This window comes from Chelon labrosus, assembly GCF_963514085.1.
Source record: "Chelon labrosus genome assembly, chromosome: 6".
NCBI lineage: Eukaryota > Metazoa > Chordata > Actinopteri > Mugiliformes > Mugilidae > Chelon > Chelon labrosus.
The window spans coordinates 11,309,090-11,327,745 of NC_140342.1; the positions used below are offsets into that span (position 1 = coordinate 11,309,090).

Below are 18,656 nucleotides of genomic sequence, written 5' to 3' on the forward strand. Positions count from 1 at the left end.
TTTTTCTTTCCGTGTCTCCACTTTTGTCTTGTAAAGTCAGTGATCTATTTTTTTTAATTGAAGAAAGACTAGGAAAAGTACAAACAAAACAATAGTTTGTCTCCCTTCTCTTTCCCTGTATGACAAAATGTACAAGAGGTATATTACTAGTCCAAGAGTAACTGAGTCTCACAGCTCGATATATATTGTTGTCCATTGGGATACATTATATGTGGTTTTGAGAATGTAATAAATGGTTTCTTTTTCTTTTGAAAGGTTTGTGTCTAATTCAAACATGTCTTTTAATCTTGATATGTAGTGCAAAGGTTTTAGGCATTTTACACTGCACAAAAAAATTAAAAGAACACTTCAGATCTCAGTGGGGGGGGGGGGGGGGGGTTGGGGGGTATGGACTGGGTAATGTGGTCGAAAACGAAAGGATGCCACATTGTTTGATGGAAATGAAAAAGTGAAGTGAAAAAAATATGTGGTAGGCTAGTCCATTTTGCAGCAGCTCAGAATGGTACTCAGTAGTTTGTATGGCCCCCGTGTGCATGTGTCTCCTAATGAGAGGACGGATGGTGTCCTCCTGGGGTACAGTGGGTGTCCTTTGAGCAGTGTATGATTAGCCATGATGCCATGACAGAAGCACTGGTCAAGTAAATAACTCTGTCTCATTATCATGGCACTTGTCAGTTGCGGGATATATTATGCAACAGGTGAACATTATGTCCTCAAAGTTCAAAGAAGCCAGACGTGGAAGGATTTGAGTGACTTAAGATGAGAGCCAAAATTGTGATGGCTAAATGACTGGGTAAAAGCACCTCCAACAGCTCTTGTGGGGTGTTGATGGTTCCCATTAAACTGGTGCCAGGGCCATAGGTGTCCAAAACTCACTGATCCACATGGGGAGCAAAGGCTGGCCAGTGTGGTCCATTCCAACAGATGAGCTACTGTAGCTCAGATTGTGGAAAACGTTAAAGTTGGTTCTGATAGAAAGTTTTCAGAAAAAGGGCATCACCGTTTCTTTTTTAAGCCGTTGTTGGCACGTGACCATCAGAACTGGACCGTGGAGCAGTGAATCATTAAATGGAAGACTGTGTGTGTGTTGCTTATCTGTGGAGCATATGGCACCAGGATGCGAGGAACACGCCCTTGCCGTGGCCATGTGGGAACTGTGACAATGTGGATGTTACTGTGACCCAGGTTTCGAAGAACTTTACGTTGTAATCAGATTGTCTTTGTTCAGTCAATCACAAGAGTTCCTTTGTTGTGTTCTTCCCTTTACTCTTTTTTTTATGTCTGAACAGAGTGTAGATCCGTATTCTTCACTCAGTATTATTATGGAGTCATCTGACTAGTCCCATATTCATTATGCAACACGTCAATGACCCTAGACACACAGACGTCATAATAAAAATCTTCAGCGACAAAAATAGTCCAGTGGCAGACGGTCTGACCCTCACAGAGCCCAAAGTCAGACAAAATCCACAGAAGAACTGTACAAGTTCTCTAAGATGCAACTATCTACCTCCCTACCTACCCAAACATTGAACTGACAACTGGTGCTGTGACCACCAAACACTGTGTTCAAATGACATTAACTAATAAAGAAAAAGTAAGTAACACTTGCCTGGAATGTTTTGCAAATGTGACCACCTTCCTAATATTATGTAGGTCTCCCTTGTGCCTCCTAAACAGTTGACTCATCAGAGAATGGACCTGGGCCTTCTGAGGGTGTCCTGTGGTGTCTGGCAACAGGATGTTGTTAAAGGGGGCCTTTGGGTCCTATGGGTTGAGGGGAGGGCCTCTGTGGATCAGGCATGTTCCAGCGCATCCCACAGGTTCTTGATGGGATCTAGTGAATTTGGAGGCCAGGTCAACACCTTGTGCGGTTTTTCATGTTTTTTGAGTTATTCCTAAACCATTATGTGTGTGTGCATGTGTCAGGCTGCAAACTGCTTGGGATGGCTTCTGCCATCAAGGAGTGTCATTGCTATGGGGTGGGGATTCCTGGTCTGGTCTAGGTGGGTGTCTAAGTAGCATCCACACTAATGCCAGGTCCAAAAGTTTCTCAATAGAACTTTTATTGTCACAAGCTGCTCGATGTTATTTACTTCTCCTGTCAGTGGTTTTAATGTTTTGGCTGATCGGTGAATATAATGGTTCTTTTTAAGTTCTTTTTAAGTTCTTTTAAAGAGATCTGATATTACAATCCTGAAAATATAAATGGTCTTGACCGTTTTGAACCCCAAACTAGGACTTGTGTTAGGCAGTGTACACATATTTATTTATTTATTTATTCTATTACCAAAATAGATATTACCTTAAAAATATATATTAATATTATCAATAATTTAGTGGCATTTCTGCAGTTCATGCAGAGGATGATGTTTGGTGTGTGTATGTGGTATTTGACCCACTTTGTTCACCAGGACGGAGCCTCCCACATGAAGCTGAAGCCAGGAAACTGTGGTTGCTAGGAAGTTTCACATCCACGGAGCAAAGTTTGGAGACGTGTTTCTCGGCTGCTGTTTGTGTGGTGAACTCACAGCGACTTTAATACACATTTTCCCCCGTCAAAGTCCGGTCCAAGTGGCAACACTGACGGTGCAAGATGTCTGTCGCAGGATTTAAGAAGCAGTTTTACAAAGCAAGCCAGGTAAACGCGCGACTTTTTTTTTAAACGGTAGCCAGTCGCTTAGCTTGCTAGCTAGCTAGCATCCTCGTTACTTTTATTGGGCTAGCGTCGAGCTAGCTAGTTAATCAAAGCGAAAAACTCCATGGATACTGATAAAACACTTATAGTTAAACACAATCCTTATAAAACGCGTTAACTTGCAGTATACGACCAGCCGTGTTTGCATTAAAAACTTTAAAAAATAATAAAATATGTTTTCGCTTACGGTTAACGTCAACGTTAACCCTTGCTTAGCTAATGCTAATAAGACGTTTTTACGTCAATCACAGCTTATTTATCGTTTAGATTTATAGTATTTTGGGCTTTAACGTTATGTATTTAAGCTCTTAACGTTACTTGAAGGTTAAATAAGTCAGTTGTCGGTAGGTTAATTGCTCATGTTTTGTAGGTTGTAATACTGAAGTAGCGTAAATACAAGATCAACACAGTCCATCCTAGGTTTCTTCTGACAGACACAGAAGGAAGGTATTATTGGGCGGCTGAGTTTCGGGTGTGATGGAGGTATTACGATATGGACTGCTGAGTTTTGCTTTTGTCTGGTTAGGGTTTGTTTAACACTCCCCTGGTCAAAAGTAATGATCCTGTTTGTTATCTCTAGCTTGGTGGATCACACAATGTTTTTAAAGCAACACAACACGAAGAGTTAAAAAAACAACTCATGCCAGACAGACATCTCCTTTTGAGTTATTAAGCTGCAATGTGAATGTCAGCCTTCCTGGATAATACCGTGATAAATTATCCAGTCTTTTTCCACATATCTGGATTCCAGCCCGCCACAGAAAAGTCTTGATCTCACATGAATTATGTATCTTTAAGAATGATCAATTCTAACAGGTTTTTGGATTATTTAATTTACTCTAACAATCAGTTTCTTGTTTTTCACGTTGACTATGCTGTTTCCATTGTTGAACTTCTCATTTTGGACTTCAGTTTCTTTTGACACAGTGCAGCGTGCATGTCATTTGCAATTTAGAGCATGCAGACTCTCACTGCCTGTGTCAGTGTTGCGGGCCTTCATTTGTTGTTTTTGAATACCTTGGATTTGTTGAGTCAGGCTTGTCTTGTGCTTACAAAGTTCAAAAGCAACTCATCCTTATTAGGAATGAGATTAAATGGTTGTTTCGTTGGGCAGTAAAGTGTTAAAACATGTCACCGCACAGATGACGCTCAAAACGAGTTTAACCCTGCTAAACCGGTGGCCAATGTTTTGATGACACCATTCTTGTGTCAGGTCCTTGTTTTGGCTTGACATTAGGTGTCATGTAAATGATGGCTCCAGGATCAGTGGGTGTGAACCCTGTTATGTGTAGTGGAATCCTAGTTATGTGAATACTCCTCTCAAACCAGCGTGCAGATTTAAAGTAATCATGTAGACGCAGATTTAGTCAGTATGTTGGCAACACAGCACTAATACAAATACTGTAGCTCATTGCATATAAACAAAACTTCAGCAATGCAGGTGGATTGCTAATGCCCCAATACAGTGCTATTGACCAACCCTCACTGCAGCAGAGTGAACTACTAGGACACACAGTAACTGTGAGCATATTGGACCTTTACAGTGAATAAGCCTGGTCCAGAAGTGTTGCAGCTTGTCATGCAGGCTTCGAAAAGAAAGAAAAAGAACAGGGCGGAGGAGGACGCATTGTTGTGTAATGTAGTTGCCAAACATGTTCCATATCATATCAGTGGAATGAGGGCATTGAATGAATGCATGATTGTGCACCTTTGAACATGGGTTTATTTTACTTGGTTAAATTTAGTGTTATGTTAAAAAAAAAAGATATAAACTAACTAAAATGTTTTTTGTTTTGTTTTTCCCCCCACATAGCTCACATACTCTGTCTTTAATGGGATAGCAAGGCTTATAAGCCATGGTGGACCAAGGAATGTGTCTGGTAATTATGAAGCCAGATGCAGCACAATAGTGTGTTTTTATTTCATGAAGCAACAAAAAATATGGTTTAAAAAAAAAAAAATTAAGAAAGAAAGAAAAGAAATTAACCAAACTATTTCATGTATAGTATTTAAAATATTTTGCCTAATTTGAAATTACAAACACTCTTTTGTGTTAAAAAAAACAACAACAACAACAACAAAAAAAAACAGTAAGTTAGAAGTATCTTCTGTTGTGAATCATTCATCACAAAAAAGAAATCCTACTCTTCATAGGACTGGGCACCCAGCCAAGAGCTCATCGAGGTGATAAAAATATTTAGAGTAACAGCTAAAGGCTCAAAGGAATCACTTCAGCTGGTTAACATCTCTGTTCATTAATCCACCATACCTTTACTCACTGCATGCCTGTAATGTCTCAGAGCACATTAACGCTCCACAACTTGACTGGAAAAGGTTTTGTGGACCTTAAGGTAGACTTGTTTGGGAATAACACGGAGAAAAATGGTGCTTTATGCCAACGTGAAAACATTATTCCCAAAGGTGAAGATTGGTTGAAGGAGAATAATGATTATGGGCTGCTCAGCTTTCCATCGTGAAGGGGGAAAATAGTTTTCATAGTCGTTTAAGGTATCTTACAGGATAATGGTTGGAGAGCTGGTTTTGGAGACAGCTGTCAGAGTTGAACAGTCAAAACCTTCTCCCAGTAGAGATGCTAGAGAATCCTGTTAACATCAGGCTTTATAAGAATATGGCAGAGCTGTAAGGAAGGAGGGAGATCTGGAGGTAAAAATGGTCCTGTATTCTTTCTGACACACAGTAACTGTAAGCATATTGGACCTTTGCAGTGAATAAGCCTGGTCCAGAAGTTGTCTCCAATGCAGACCCAAACAACAGTGTTGTGTTTTTAGTATACACAGTGTTTTTGTCTGTTCCTTTGATTTAGTTAATGATCCGTTTGTGTTGCAAATGAATGCAGAAAAAGTAATTCCAACAAGTTCACATCCTTTTTTTTGACACTTTTTTTGACAATTAATTGTTCTTTCTTAATTAAAGAACATACAGATGAGAACTATATCACATAAACCATTTGGTAATGGTTGCTTAGGGTGGAGTAAGATGACATTTGAGAGCCACTTAATGTTCCATACAGAGCAGTGTTGCCAGGCCTGTGCATTACATAAACTATAGCGATTGATTGATCCATCTGCTCATACAGTGTTGTGTGCAGTTTGCTGCTGACAGCTGCGCTGAGTTGAACCAAACGACAGAGCGCACACACAATGAGTCTCTGTTTAGCCTGCCAGACAACTGAGTTGGAGAAAGATGAAGCTAACATCTGCGTTTAGTAAAATTTACCAATGGATGTGGTTGTACTGTAGGAAACTGCAATATGTGTGCTGACCTGGTGGAAAAAGGAAAACCTTTTAGAATAATTTCTTATGGAAAGTCTATTGAGGAAGGTCGAGTTGCAGAAATACCTCACACAGAGTTGTGGAGGTGGATTCCCTCATGGAAAAGATGGACGAGTCCTGGGAATTGTGTTAACTAAATAACAAAATGGTGGGACAAAAATAACATTAAATTTTCGATATAGAGGGACATTAAAACACTCCCACATATTAATAATTTCCCACTTTTCCCTCTTCCCACTGGGAAAATAGTTTAATTCAAAGTCCAGGGTGGGGCGGCCCTTGATTTTTATGTTGTCACACTTCGCCTTTACTGCCATTTCTTAATTGTATTTCACTCTCTGAAAAAGGTTTTAATATCTTTCCATGCTTGACACAGATTAGCTTCATTTTAAGATCCCCAGCTGCATAGAAGAGCTCATGTTTGTTTTACTACAAGGTTTCCAATAGTTTGCAAAGTTGTCAGTGTGAAAATATGCAATTTAGTCAGTGGCTTGCATGCAATTGTAAGTGGGGACTCGGAGACTGTTTTTAGATACTGTGATATGAATAGAAAGTTTCCATCATGTGTATTATTATTATTTTTCATAAAAATTAATCTAAAAGAATATGTAGCTCTGCCATGTTGGAGCTAAAAAAGTGTGCAATCTTGCAAGTAATCCTCAGTCAACTTCATTGCTCCGTTTGCCATTTTCACAGCTGGTGAGTGAGAAGGTTGGAGGCGCCGAGGGAACCAAACTGGATGAAGATTTTAAGGACCTTGAAAGGGTACTTCCTAGATTTGAACTTATCGTGCATGTGTAGCAATATCTTGTCCGGCTGTAAAATAATGTCCTGCAGGATTCTTTGATTTCTTATAAACCATCTCAGAGGTATACAACTCCTGTCCATTATTATCTCTAACGTACCACCAGAGAGCAGATGTGACCAGCAAAGCAGTGGTTGATGTCATCACTAAAACATCGGAGTACCTCCAGCCCAACCCGGCAACAAGAGCTAAGCTTTCCATGCTCAACACTGTGTCCAAAATCCGTGGGCAGGTCAACAGTCCAGGCTACCCCCAGCCTGAGGGACTTCTCGGGGAGTGTATGACTAAATATGGACATGAAATGGGCAACGACAACAACTTTGGTAAGTGGAGTCAATTAGGAGATCATCTAGAGGGATGTGATACGTACACAATGCTGCCTGTCTGTGAAAGTATATAGATGGATCCTTAGTAAAAATCTAGTCGTTAATGCATCACAGCTACTTGTTAATTCTAGTATTGTGTGTGTGTTCTGTAGGCGGGGCTCTAATAGACATAGGAGAGTCAATGAAGAGAATGGCCGAGGTGAAGGACTCTCTGGATATTGATGTGAAGCAGAACTTTATTGACCCTCTGCAGGGAGTCGCTGAAAAGGATATCAAGGACATTCAGGTAGAAACAAAGAGAGGAAGTTTGCTTCTGCACATGCAAGCTAAGTGTTGTGTAATACTATCTGTGTGTCACTTAAATTAATACGTTTGAAACACACTGACGGCCATGAAAAAGTGGAAATACTGAATCAGATAATACTGTATGTTCTGTGAAACCTCATCCTTCCGTTCATAACCCTTTCACCGCCCACAGCACCACCTGAAGAAGTTGGAGGGCCGCCGCCTGGACTACGATTATAAGAAGAAACGTCAAGGGAAAATTCCTGATGAAGAGATCAGGCAGGCCCTTGAGAAGTTCCACGAGTCCAAAGAGATGGCTGAGGGCTCCATGCATAACCTGCTGGAAACAGATGTGAGTTGCAAGTAGTCTAAACTTGATCTGCTTTGCTAGCTGGTAATGCATTAAACCTCCTCGATCTGAAGCTAAAAAAATAGCTTTCAGTTTATGTTTCCTGTATTAATGTAGGTTGGTAAACCTGTGATTGTTATTAATGAGACTCATGTGATTAAAATATTCAGGTGGGTTATGTAACCTTTGTGGATCAGTGTGGGACCAGAAGATGTTTTTTGAGCGTTGTTTTAAGCACTGGTTAATCTACCAAGAGTGATAGTGTCGTATTAACTGTCCACATACATGGTTACGTGCAATATCGTGATTTATAATCACAATTAAAAATTGGCATGGAATGAATAAGATTACTTAAAAATAATACAATGCATCAGTAGCAATTACTGTAGTTTAATAATAATAATAATAATAATAATAATAATAATAAAAGTTAATAACTACAGTAGATGGATGGATTGGCAAATTTGTTTATTGTGCTTTGATCCAGCGCAATTAAACTCAAAGGGGCATTTAAAAAAAAAAAAAAAAAAACTCACAAAAAACAACATTAGAACTTAGTGAATTCAGGTTGCTAAACTCAATACAGAATTTCTGTTGACGTCTCTGTGTTGTTTGATAATGTGTATTCTAGCTTTTACCTCTGACTACATGCTTTGGAAATGTTTCTGCTGCTTACAGCTTCGCAGTCAAGACACATCTTTAAGGGCAGTGTCAGCTGACATGCCCTGTTGTTTTTCCCGCAGTAGCTTCCAGTAGGGCGAGCTTGTCAAACCTGTTTGCTCTGGAATTTCCTGCTATCGTGTCATAATGAGAGATTTACATCTTTTAGAATAAAGGCACTGGCATTTACAAAATACTGATAAACCGATGAGATTGATACGATAGGGGAAAGCAAGTTGAGGAGTGAAGGATTCACTTAACTACAACTGTTTCTGTGTTAAGTTTTGTTCTAAAATTGTGTTTGTGCACATGCAGGTGGAGCAGGTGAGTCAGCTGTCGTCTTTTGTGGAGTCTCTGCTGCAGTACCACAGAGAGGCCACTCAGATCCTGGAGGAGCTTTCTGGCAAACTACAAGAGAGGTTAGTGCCAACTATTTTTGGCAGACGCCATGCCTTTTGTATGTTGAGGCTGCGTCCTCTGACTCCTGACATGTGATGAGTCAGCCGTACCATCTTTCCTTTTACCAATTATCAGATAATGAATGTCAAGCAGCAGCTGATTTGTAGTAAACGTGGCACATTTAGATCTTAGGTTTTGTAGGTATGAAGGATTTTGATTTTTTTTCCCATTCCATTACAGGGATGAAATAAATAACCAATTTGATTTGCTCTTTGCAGTCAACTTCTAGTTTTAGTAAGCAGATTATAGCCCACAGTAAATCTGCCTGTATTTGTATTGTTGTATTCTCCTTGTGAGCTCAAAGAGGTAACATTTTTGATTCCCAATTGTGTGCAGGGTAAATAACGCACAGACTCGTCCAAGACGTGAATACACACCCAAACCCAGACCAAGCTTTGACTATGGAGAACCAGAACACTCCAACGGAGGATACACACCAGCTGCAGCCAGCCCTCCAGCTTACTCTTCTGGTAAACTTACTCTTAGATATTATGACATCCGCGTGTGTGTGATTGAGCTCCTGTGTTTGTATAAGTGTGTAAGGCCTAGTCCAAACAAGGCTTGTGTGTATTCTTATGACTGACGTGTCTTTCCTTCTGCAACGTTGACCCAGCTCCATCCTTCCAAAGAACTTCCATCAAGAATAGACCACGTGAGTGGACTGATGAAGACAGTGTGTCACTCACATCGACCAAGACAGTGTCACTGCTTTTGTTCAGTCTTTTGCACATCTGTGTGGCCGAGAGGTGCACGTCTGTGTGACTGTAACGTATTTTCCTAACATTGTTGAAGGGTGTTTGTTGGGACCAAATGTGTCCATCATGTCAGGTCGGACCACAATGGTGCTTGTCAGAGTGTATTACTGTGTGATGAAGGCTGCAGATGTATAGATTTCATTGGCAAACAACAATATATCTTTGTCTTCATTGATCTGTAATTGTCATTTCCATCAAAGTCGCTAGCCAAAACTAAAATTCTAACAAAATTTTTTAGCTTCAGTGTCACAGTTTGGGTGAATTTTATGCATCTCAGCCTGTTAACTGATGTCTGAAGCTTCTGAAGCACAAGAAAAGTCATGACATGCCCCAAGCACAAGTAAATGTGAAAAGTCTTGTGTCTAAACCTTGAACATGACCATTATGGATGGAGTGAGATAATTTTGTACATAGATTTAAATCTTGAGCTTCAGAAGGATTCTTTGTTAAGCTAACAACTAACTTTATAGTCTTAACGTTTTCTGTTTCAGTGACTTAAGGTTTATGGTCTGTTCCAGAGTCCTACTGGAAAAACATACTGTTGCCGCTACTAAAAGCCTTTCAAAAGGGAACATACTAACTTGGCTGAATGGAAACTGTCAAAAATAATTTTCCTGGAATGACACTATTTTTCTTTCTCCCCTCTTGCATGTCTCTACTTGTGTGTGTCTCTTTCTGCAGGTGAGCCTTGTTGTAAAGCTCTGTACGACTTTGAGCCAGAGAACGAGGGAGAGCTGGGCTTCCACGAGGGTGACATTATCACCTTGATCAATCAAATCGATGAGAACTGGTTTGAAGGAAGCTTTCGCGGAAAATCAGGGTACTTCCCCAACAACTACGTTGAAGTGGTGGTGCCTCTGCAACACTGAAAGCAGCGAGGCGAGGGGGGATCAGCAGGATGGTGATGACACATTATCAGCTCTTAATAACCAAAGCCAAAAGATCTTTTTCTTCATTTTAATTTAATTAAACATCTCAAGACCAAATGTTTTTGTAGATGAGGGTTGTTGGAAGACATACCTCTCAAAATGTAATGGATTTGTGAAAACATTAAGGGCAATCAGAAAAATGACAGCATAATGTTTGGGTGCATTTACTATATCCCTATTCTTTATAATCATTCTCCATGCATCTATGCACTTTGTACACTACACCTCTATCACTAGGACTGACGACGAAAGGCTGAGAAAAATGGCATTGTGTCCAGCAGTATCCACACTAAGAAGTGCAACTACTTTATTTTATATTCACAATATGACATCTCTTGTTCTTTGTATTGTTCTTGCTGGTACTACAAACATGCATATGTATGCAGCCATTCGTCTAAGCAATATTTTCTACACTCCCATTTTTAAACTCTACATCCTCAGGCTTTTGTACTGTTCTTGTCATAGACTTCAGAGAGTCAACATGGTGGACTGGATTTATTTTGTTCATATGTGACACTATCCTCCACTGCCATCTGCTGGCGCCAGGGATTATTCATAGTTCTTTTTACGAGTGGCACTGTCATATGATTTCTACTGGCTATCCCTCCATCAAATTCCTATTGGCTGGCTTGTAAGGTGGATGTTTTGTCAAATTTTATATATATATATATAATAGAACATTAAAAAAATGTCTAAATATTTGGATCCAGTCAGATAACTATGACCGTCTGCTGCTTGTAACTATTCTGTAATTGCAGGCATTAGCTGTTTTAGTTACACTCCTAAAGGCTGGAGGCTACACAGTTACTTTTATTTGTTTTATTTATAACACAAATTGTTGCTAAGATATCAGTGAGTTGATTTACATTCATCTCTACAATATTTGTTTAAATGACTCCTTTATGTTTCAGTACAGATGCCAAAGAAAGGATGCTTAAATTTCCAAATTGCAAAAGACAGATGTGTATCATACAACTTCAACAATTTAACTTAATAGATATTTGACGAAATGTCAGGCATCATTACACCAAAGCCACAACCACACGTCCTTTAGTTCCTCTGTTATCTCAGGCTCTATTGATACTGCTGGCAGTGTCACTCAGAAAGTTTTGCAGGCTTTTATTGAACTGTGATTTGTTTTCCCCCTCAGTGCTGGCTTTAGTACTCTAACCTATAATTTGGGCCATGAAAATTAATCTGATGTGTGTTTGGTGTTTTTGTACCTGCCTCAGTTTTCAGCCTGAAAAAGCTATCTCCCAGTGATTGTATGCTGAATACACAAATAATGAGGAAGGTCTGTACACAATGGCTGGTTTCAGTTCCCGTTAAGCCTATTACAAGCAAACTATGAACTGTCAGGGTTTGTGCTGTTCACTAAAATGCCAACTTTCTCCTCTTGTCATGATCTCCTTGTTGGACCGCCCCTTCTCCACTCATCTCTCCCAACTCTATTAAAACTGGGAGCGGAACGGACAGGTCTTTTCATCTGGGAAGGGCACGCTGCAGTGGATTATGCCTTCCCCCACTAGTCTTTATTCACCACCTGCCCCTGTACCCCCACCCCCCTTCTCATTATCTGCCCCATCCCAAGCCCACAGTGCCTCTAGAGCGCAATCTCCTGGTCCATACATGGAATAATATCCTCAGTGCTATCATAGTATGTACCTCTTAATGTTACGTTTGCATCTTATTCATGGTATGTCATGTGCTGGACCAGGGGGTTTGGCTGTGCTTGGTAATAACTGTGGTTCAGGTGTGAGTTTACATGCCTCATTACACTAAATCAAAACCCCTCAGTTTGAGAGAGAGAAGGAGTGTCGGGGGCTCAGGTTGAGCTATTATGCAGCTTGTATAATATTGATGATGAATAATGTTGTGGAACAAAGGGCTAAGATCAATTTTTGTGGGCTGCTGCTGTCACGGCTGCAGCTGACCTTAATAAACACTAAACTCTGTGTCTCAATTTAGCAATATTGATGAATGAAGTATTACGAGCCTTAAGTTTTTATTTTATTAATGGAATTTTCAATGTAAAAAAAAAAATAATAACTTCTTTGCATGTGTCTTTATTACAGCTTGTGTCTTACGCAGTGGCTCATTTTTGTAACTGTGATACTATGGGGAGACTAAAAGTGGGATTATCCTGGATTATCTTTAGGATGTATGGATTACCTCTATACTAAATGTAATCTCTTGCATTGTATATGTTATTGTGTATGAATGGATGCTATTCATTTTCTTATTCAAATAAATGTTATATAATTTGTCTCGTGGCGTGTCTTTACATACATTTGCTCCTGCTACTGAACTGGTATTTTTAACTGAAACAATTTAATGATATATCGAAGGATTAAGAAAATATACAAGTTCACTTTATGATTAAATCTTCACTCATATCCTACTTGGTTGTTATATATATTAATCTATTGGCAATTGCTCATTGTTGTTCAATAAAAGTCTCTTCGGGCATCATCCCTCAACCATCACAGTTTTAATCTGCACATCGAGCCGTCTGCATGACCCCCAGACACAGCAGGCTACATCAACCAGCTGTTGGATTACTGCCACAACCACTATCTCATCGGGGAAGGCGTGTCAGTCCCCGAATTACTCAGCGCCCCTTTGTCCTCGATCGGTGCCCAGCCAGCGACACTCATGGCGGCTGCACCCGTCAGGCAGCGCCCCGGACCGGGGGGACACCGGGCGCAGCTCCCGCCCTGCTATTACGAAGGCTACCTGGAGAAGCGGGGCCCGCAAGAAAAGGTAGGCTCGCCCGATGCCGATCAAGTGCCATGTTGTTTCGGTGCATGCTGTAGATAGCGGTGGTCAGTGTGATCTGTGTGTGGAAACACCGGCTAATCCACCATTCCCAGAGAGCTGTCAACTTCCTTATTGTGCTGGAATGGGCGAGGCGAAACCGAACACTAATGCTGGTAGGGGTTTTTCACACAGCGGGTTACTGGTTCTGCAAGAATATGACGGGGAAGGCATGCAACAATCTACAAACTAATCACAGCTCATCAGTCGAGGAATCCCGATTGCTGTCAAAACCGTTGCATGTCAGTGCAATTACGTCACATGAACAATACATGGTTGTGTCCGTTGTCTGATAACAGAGCATCTACTACATGCTCCAAACAGCATTCCTGCAAAGCATTTCTATCTCTCAGACACAGAGGAATATTATTCTGTTGAAATACTGTTCAGACAGCCGGATCCCTGAAGCACATTTCTAATCTCTCAAATATAGAAGTTACAGCTTGTTACAGCTTGTAAAATTGCTCAGTCATTATTTTGTTTGTTGGTTTTATTTGTATGTAAGGTGATAAATGAATTATGGGACACCCACTCCCTCAGGCCCACCCGTCCCTCATTAGGCTCATTCTAATGCAACACAGACGTGTAATGTGAGCGTGGCTCAGGTGCAGGGCATTGCAGTGATCCATGGTCACAGAGTGACAGCAGCTGAGGCCCACTCACTAGCCATCCCTCGGGACTGGAAGTGTGGGAGTGATAAAAAGGGAAATATCCATTACACAGATGTGGAGAGAAAAAAAAAAAAAAAAGCAGTGCCAGCTCATCCCTGGATTTTTTCCATGTTTGCTTGTTTCTGTCCCATCTGTGTGTGACAGGCATCCAAGCGGCTGTGGGCCTGTCTGTGTGGGAATTCTTTGTATTTCTTCAATAATGCCAAGGACACTCATGTAAGTTGCAAATTGCGCACGCCTTCCTCTTGCTCATGCTCATGCGTTGTAGTGTGCTGAAGCATATTTGTGTGTTTTCTTTTAAACAGTATGTGGAGAAGCTGGACCTCAGTGGATTTGTGTCGCTGAAGGATGACTGCAGCCGTGACAGAAACTTGGAGGCAGCCAGACTAATCCTGCGGATGAAGGATGGAGAAACCAAACTCACAGTATGAAACTCAATTCACACACCCAAATCATGTTAAAATGAACACATCTCTATAAGAAGCTGAAGTACTGTTGTCTTTTCCAGGCACCCAACTTAGAGTCACGGGAGCTGTGGAAAGGTTTCCTCTACTCTGTTATAGATGTAAATATGAACGTTTTATACACCTGTAGCACCTCCATCTCCGTACCGGCCTTTCTCAGCCGTTGTGCTGTCTAAAATATGTAAATATTCTCTCTCCTCTCCAATCACAGCTGAACGTACCATCTTGCCTCACGTTGCTGCCGGGGCAGCTACAAATGCTAAAGGAGGTGGTGGACAAAGAAAGGTCCAGACGGAGAACTCGCAATCCCGCGAGAGCTCCTCCTTCCCCTCTCTCCGTTCCTCTAGTAGGAGAGATCCCTGCGTGAGTTCTGAGGGAAGTTCCACTGAATCTGTAGCACATTTAGTTCATATGCATGGCCGTAACAGCGTTATTATTACGTTTTACCCCTGCAGGTGTTTTCGTCCGGTGTCCAGAACGGAAGCTGAAGTCCTTTTAGAGAGACACCCAGACTGTGGCAACATGCTGCTCCGTCCGGGCAGAGATGGATGCTCCCTGGCTGTCACTACACGACAGGACCTCAATGGGTAAACACCTGCTGAATACCTGGACGCCACGAACTCATGAGCATCACATTCATCTAAAACGCTGTGTGTTGTCTATTTCTCTGTTCGGCTCCAGGTCAGTGTTCAGACATTACAGAGTCACTCAGAGGGATCAAGGTGGTTACGTCATTGATGTGGAAAATCCTGTGAGTGCACATTTGCAGATAGACGTTTATAATGGTCAATTTATTCACGGTTTTGCAGTTTTAACGTTATACGCCAATCAGCCACAACATTAAAACCCCAGACAGGTGAAGTAAATGACATTGAACACCTACATACAGTGTAATCTTCTGCTGGGTTGTTGATATAATTTGAGAGACGTATCACCCAACCAAGCGTTGTTCCTGACCAGGCACCCTCACCCGATAGCAACAACACTCTCAGATGGCGGCAGCAGCCATCCGTAGTAGGAGAATGTTGCTTGCAACACTACAAAACTACGAACAGCTCTAAAAAACAAAAAACAATAGCCCAAGGTGTTGACCGAAATCCCCAGATCCAGGTCAGACACCACAGGATACCTTCAGAAGGACCATGTTTTTGACTGTTTTGGAGGCACAAGGGAGACCTACACAGTGTTAGGAAGGTGGTCTTCATGTTGTGGCTGATGTGTACAAGATGGATCAACCTAACTGTTCCTCCTCTGATTGTTATAGTTTTATTCAGCACTGGTTTGATACAGCACTCTCTTTCTCAAATGTAATATTCCGTACACTTCAATGGTCACAATCAAATTATTCGCCGATTATTTGAAGAGATACAGAACACAAAAGAGATTTGTTACACGAGAAGTCAAGTGTTTAATGCTGCAGATATCTGAAGAGCTGCATGTGTTGTTTGCTGTGTAGTGCTTTCGCTGAGAATCTTTGGAGATATGACTGCTGTCATATCTCAGCGCTCATGAACTTGTACACATTATTTGAAAAAAAAAAAAAAAAACACAAGATGTGACCAACCGGCGGAATCAGGCTTATGATAAAGAGATTTTCTTCTTGCAGATTCCTTGTGCTACGCTACATGAGGTAATCGACGCCCTGGTAGACAAGACAGCAGGCACTCTGCAGCCTTTCCTACTGGAGGAGCCTTACGAGGAGAATATCAGTGAGCAGACATATTTTTTTTGTCTTTAAAATGCATTTTTTTCTAAGTTTTTGAAGCAATCTATGATGCTGACTATGTCAAATTCGTGTCATCAGCATATGTTTCCGCCAATGATGAAAATGGAGAAATGATTCTCCACACGGCCCCCTCCAGCCCCCTGCCCAAGGCCCCTGCCCTGCCTCCAAAACAAGGTTTGTCTCAGTCACATAAACCCCTCGCAGACAGAGACAGGAATCAATAATGATCACAGATTCCTTTTTGGTGCAGATCGTTGGTCCACCAGCCCTCTGTCCAGGTCCCCTGCCCCGGACCGACGTATCCTGACCTCATCAGTGCCGGCGTCGCCCACCAACCCGATGAGACGTCTCATCCTCTCACCTTCACCCCTCGCACAGTGTGAGTGTCAACTTCCTCTACAGCAGTCGACCCCCCTGAGTTGCTTTAGCTCAAAGAAATCTTCTTTTTCTCCACAGCGCTCAACGAGGAACTGAAAATGAAGCTGGAGATGAGGCGAGCCAGTCAGGAGTAACTCACTCATGAGGAAGGACTTCCTGTCACAGCGTGCTCAATCTTCAGTGCCAAACCTCTTCTCACTGCAGCTATGTCCTCATCCTGTGCCTTCTATAGGTGGAAGACAAGGGACCACAAAATCGCCACTTCCTCTTAAGGAACTAAAAAGTGTTAAGGGTTCCTTCTTTTTGTCTCAGTACAGTATGAACATGTTGAACTTGACAAGAGTAAACCGGTTCTGATCCGCTCCTTAACTGCAAGACTGCCTGATTAACTGGATTGGATTCATGCAACCTCATGAAAATGCTGCCTGCCTTGGTTGGGTTATGATCCACTTGTGCTTTGTCCACTTTCATAAAGATGTTTACAAACTGAGCAAAAATAGTTCCACAACAAAACCTACAAGAACTACTGTATGAATCAACACGACTGGCAGCTCAAAATCTACTGGAGAAGCACTGACACATACTGGACCGCCAGCTGATCCATATGTTTTCCTGTCTGAGCCCATGTCTGGCTGCTGATGTTACAACACTGGAGACTATAAGAACAAACAAAACAAACCACAGACTGCTCCACAACTCTCCACGTTCCCTTCGCTATATGTTACAGGACGGGCCAGAAACTGAATCCTGCACAATCCCTGCCTGCTGCTCTGGGTGCATTTTGTGACTGATAAGTGACCATTAATGTACTGCTGATTTACCAGTCCACTTTCACTGTACTGTTGGTGCATATTTTTCAGTGTTTTCTTATGCTACTGTGCGTGTGTGCTATTGTATGGTGCTATGACTAACCAGACCTGCCTGGGAACGCCAGGAGCTTTCTGTTCCTCCTCCAGAAAACCAGTGTACTGTAATCATATGTGAGGGTGGGTGCCCTCTAGTGGAATGGCCGTCAAACTAGAGGAACGGAAACCTTATTAGCACACTGTCTTTGCAAGCACTTGCAAAGACCAACCCTTTTATGTTACAGATTGAAACTGACCTTTGGCTTTACGACAGTATTATTCCACAACTTCCATTTCTACTTTTATCAATCCATTACAGATCCCAAGGTGCTTTGACAATGTCAGTATTTGTACACATTTTTGACCAGTCTTTACAGAGAATATCCAACTGTGATCATAAGTGTCCTCTTGTATGTTTGTACATGATGTGTTGTGTCTTCTCGATCTCTATCAAAGACTAGTGTTTGTTAGTTATTGAGGGCATTAAACTGTTTTGCATGGATGGATTGTTCCTCGTTGTTCTAACTCTCTAAAGAATTGTTTCCTGTGTCTGCAGGAGAAAAGAGGAGTCTGATCATGTTAAATCTATACCATGAGCTGATGGTTAGAGTGCACACAGCACCATCGGTTATGTTTGATCAAGATCACCTTAATTGCATTCCCCATAAAAAAGTAAAAAAAAGAGATTCAGAAAACTTGTCCCGGGGGGTGCAATTTAAGGCACATGTAAGCAGCATGACGTGTGAAACAAGATACTTTAAAAGACACAAAAAGTAGAGCAATACACAATATATACAAAAGATAAGCTATAAACGTTTGAAACTTTCTAAAGCGTCCATAGAGGATGTAAACATGGCTGTATGAATAAAGTGCAAAAAACAGGGGTTACAGGGATTATACATTGACATGTTATTACAGAGGTAGTATGGATAATAAATAACAACAGAAGACGGGTGCATAAAAAAGGTGCACGGAAAGGTGCATTTAAAAAACAAAAACTGTACATTAGATGAGGGAAAAAAAACACGGACGTGACAAATCATATTCATGGTATTAAATCTGTTTATGCAGGAAATTACGTGTTCCCCCAGGTTTAAAAATACCTGAGTGACAGCCATGCCCGTCATTCATGAAACTAAGAGAGATTACTTTGAGAGTTTGGTGTATGTGTGTGTTTTTAAACATCTAATAGAACA

At 41.3% G+C, this 18,656-nt stretch overlaps 2 protein-coding genes across 3 annotated transcripts; both read left to right on the forward strand.

Moving 5' to 3' along the window:
- The first annotated feature begins 2,485 nt into the window (after positions 1–2,485).
- On the forward strand, positions 2,486–12,853 carry LOC311489097 (endophilin-A2-like). Of its 2 annotated transcripts, XM_084546014.1 has the most exons (9): positions 2,486–2,641; positions 6,688–6,756; positions 6,903–7,119; positions 7,275–7,408; positions 7,601–7,759; positions 8,732–8,835; positions 9,212–9,345; positions 9,489–9,527; positions 10,312–12,853. In XM_084546014.1, the coding sequence occupies exons 1-9, from the start codon at positions 2,597–2,599 to the stop codon at positions 10,497–10,499; spliced, it is 1,089 nt and encodes a 362-aa protein (XP_084402140.1). In that variant the 5' UTR covers positions 2,486–2,596; the 3' UTR covers positions 10,500–12,853. The 2 variants fall into 2 exon arrangements, with proteins under 2 accessions (XP_084402140.1, XP_084402141.1); XM_084546015.1 differs by lacking the exon at positions 9,489–9,527 and having other exon boundaries at positions 10,312–12,852.
- Positions 12,854–13,025: 172 nt separating this feature from the next.
- stap2a (signal transducing adaptor family member 2a) lies at positions 13,026–16,855 on the forward strand. Its single transcript, XM_084547367.1, is given in 12 exon segments — positions 13,026–13,129; positions 13,131–13,322; positions 14,192–14,263; positions 14,353–14,472; positions 14,556–14,612; positions 14,723–14,874; positions 14,967–15,098; positions 15,193–15,262; positions 16,118–16,220; positions 16,316–16,411; positions 16,488–16,616; positions 16,694–16,855. Coding segments are annotated over 12 exon segments (1,233 nt in total). The 5' UTR covers positions 13,026–13,075; the 3' UTR covers positions 16,750–16,855.
- The last annotated feature ends 1,801 nt before the right edge of the window (positions 16,856–18,656 follow it).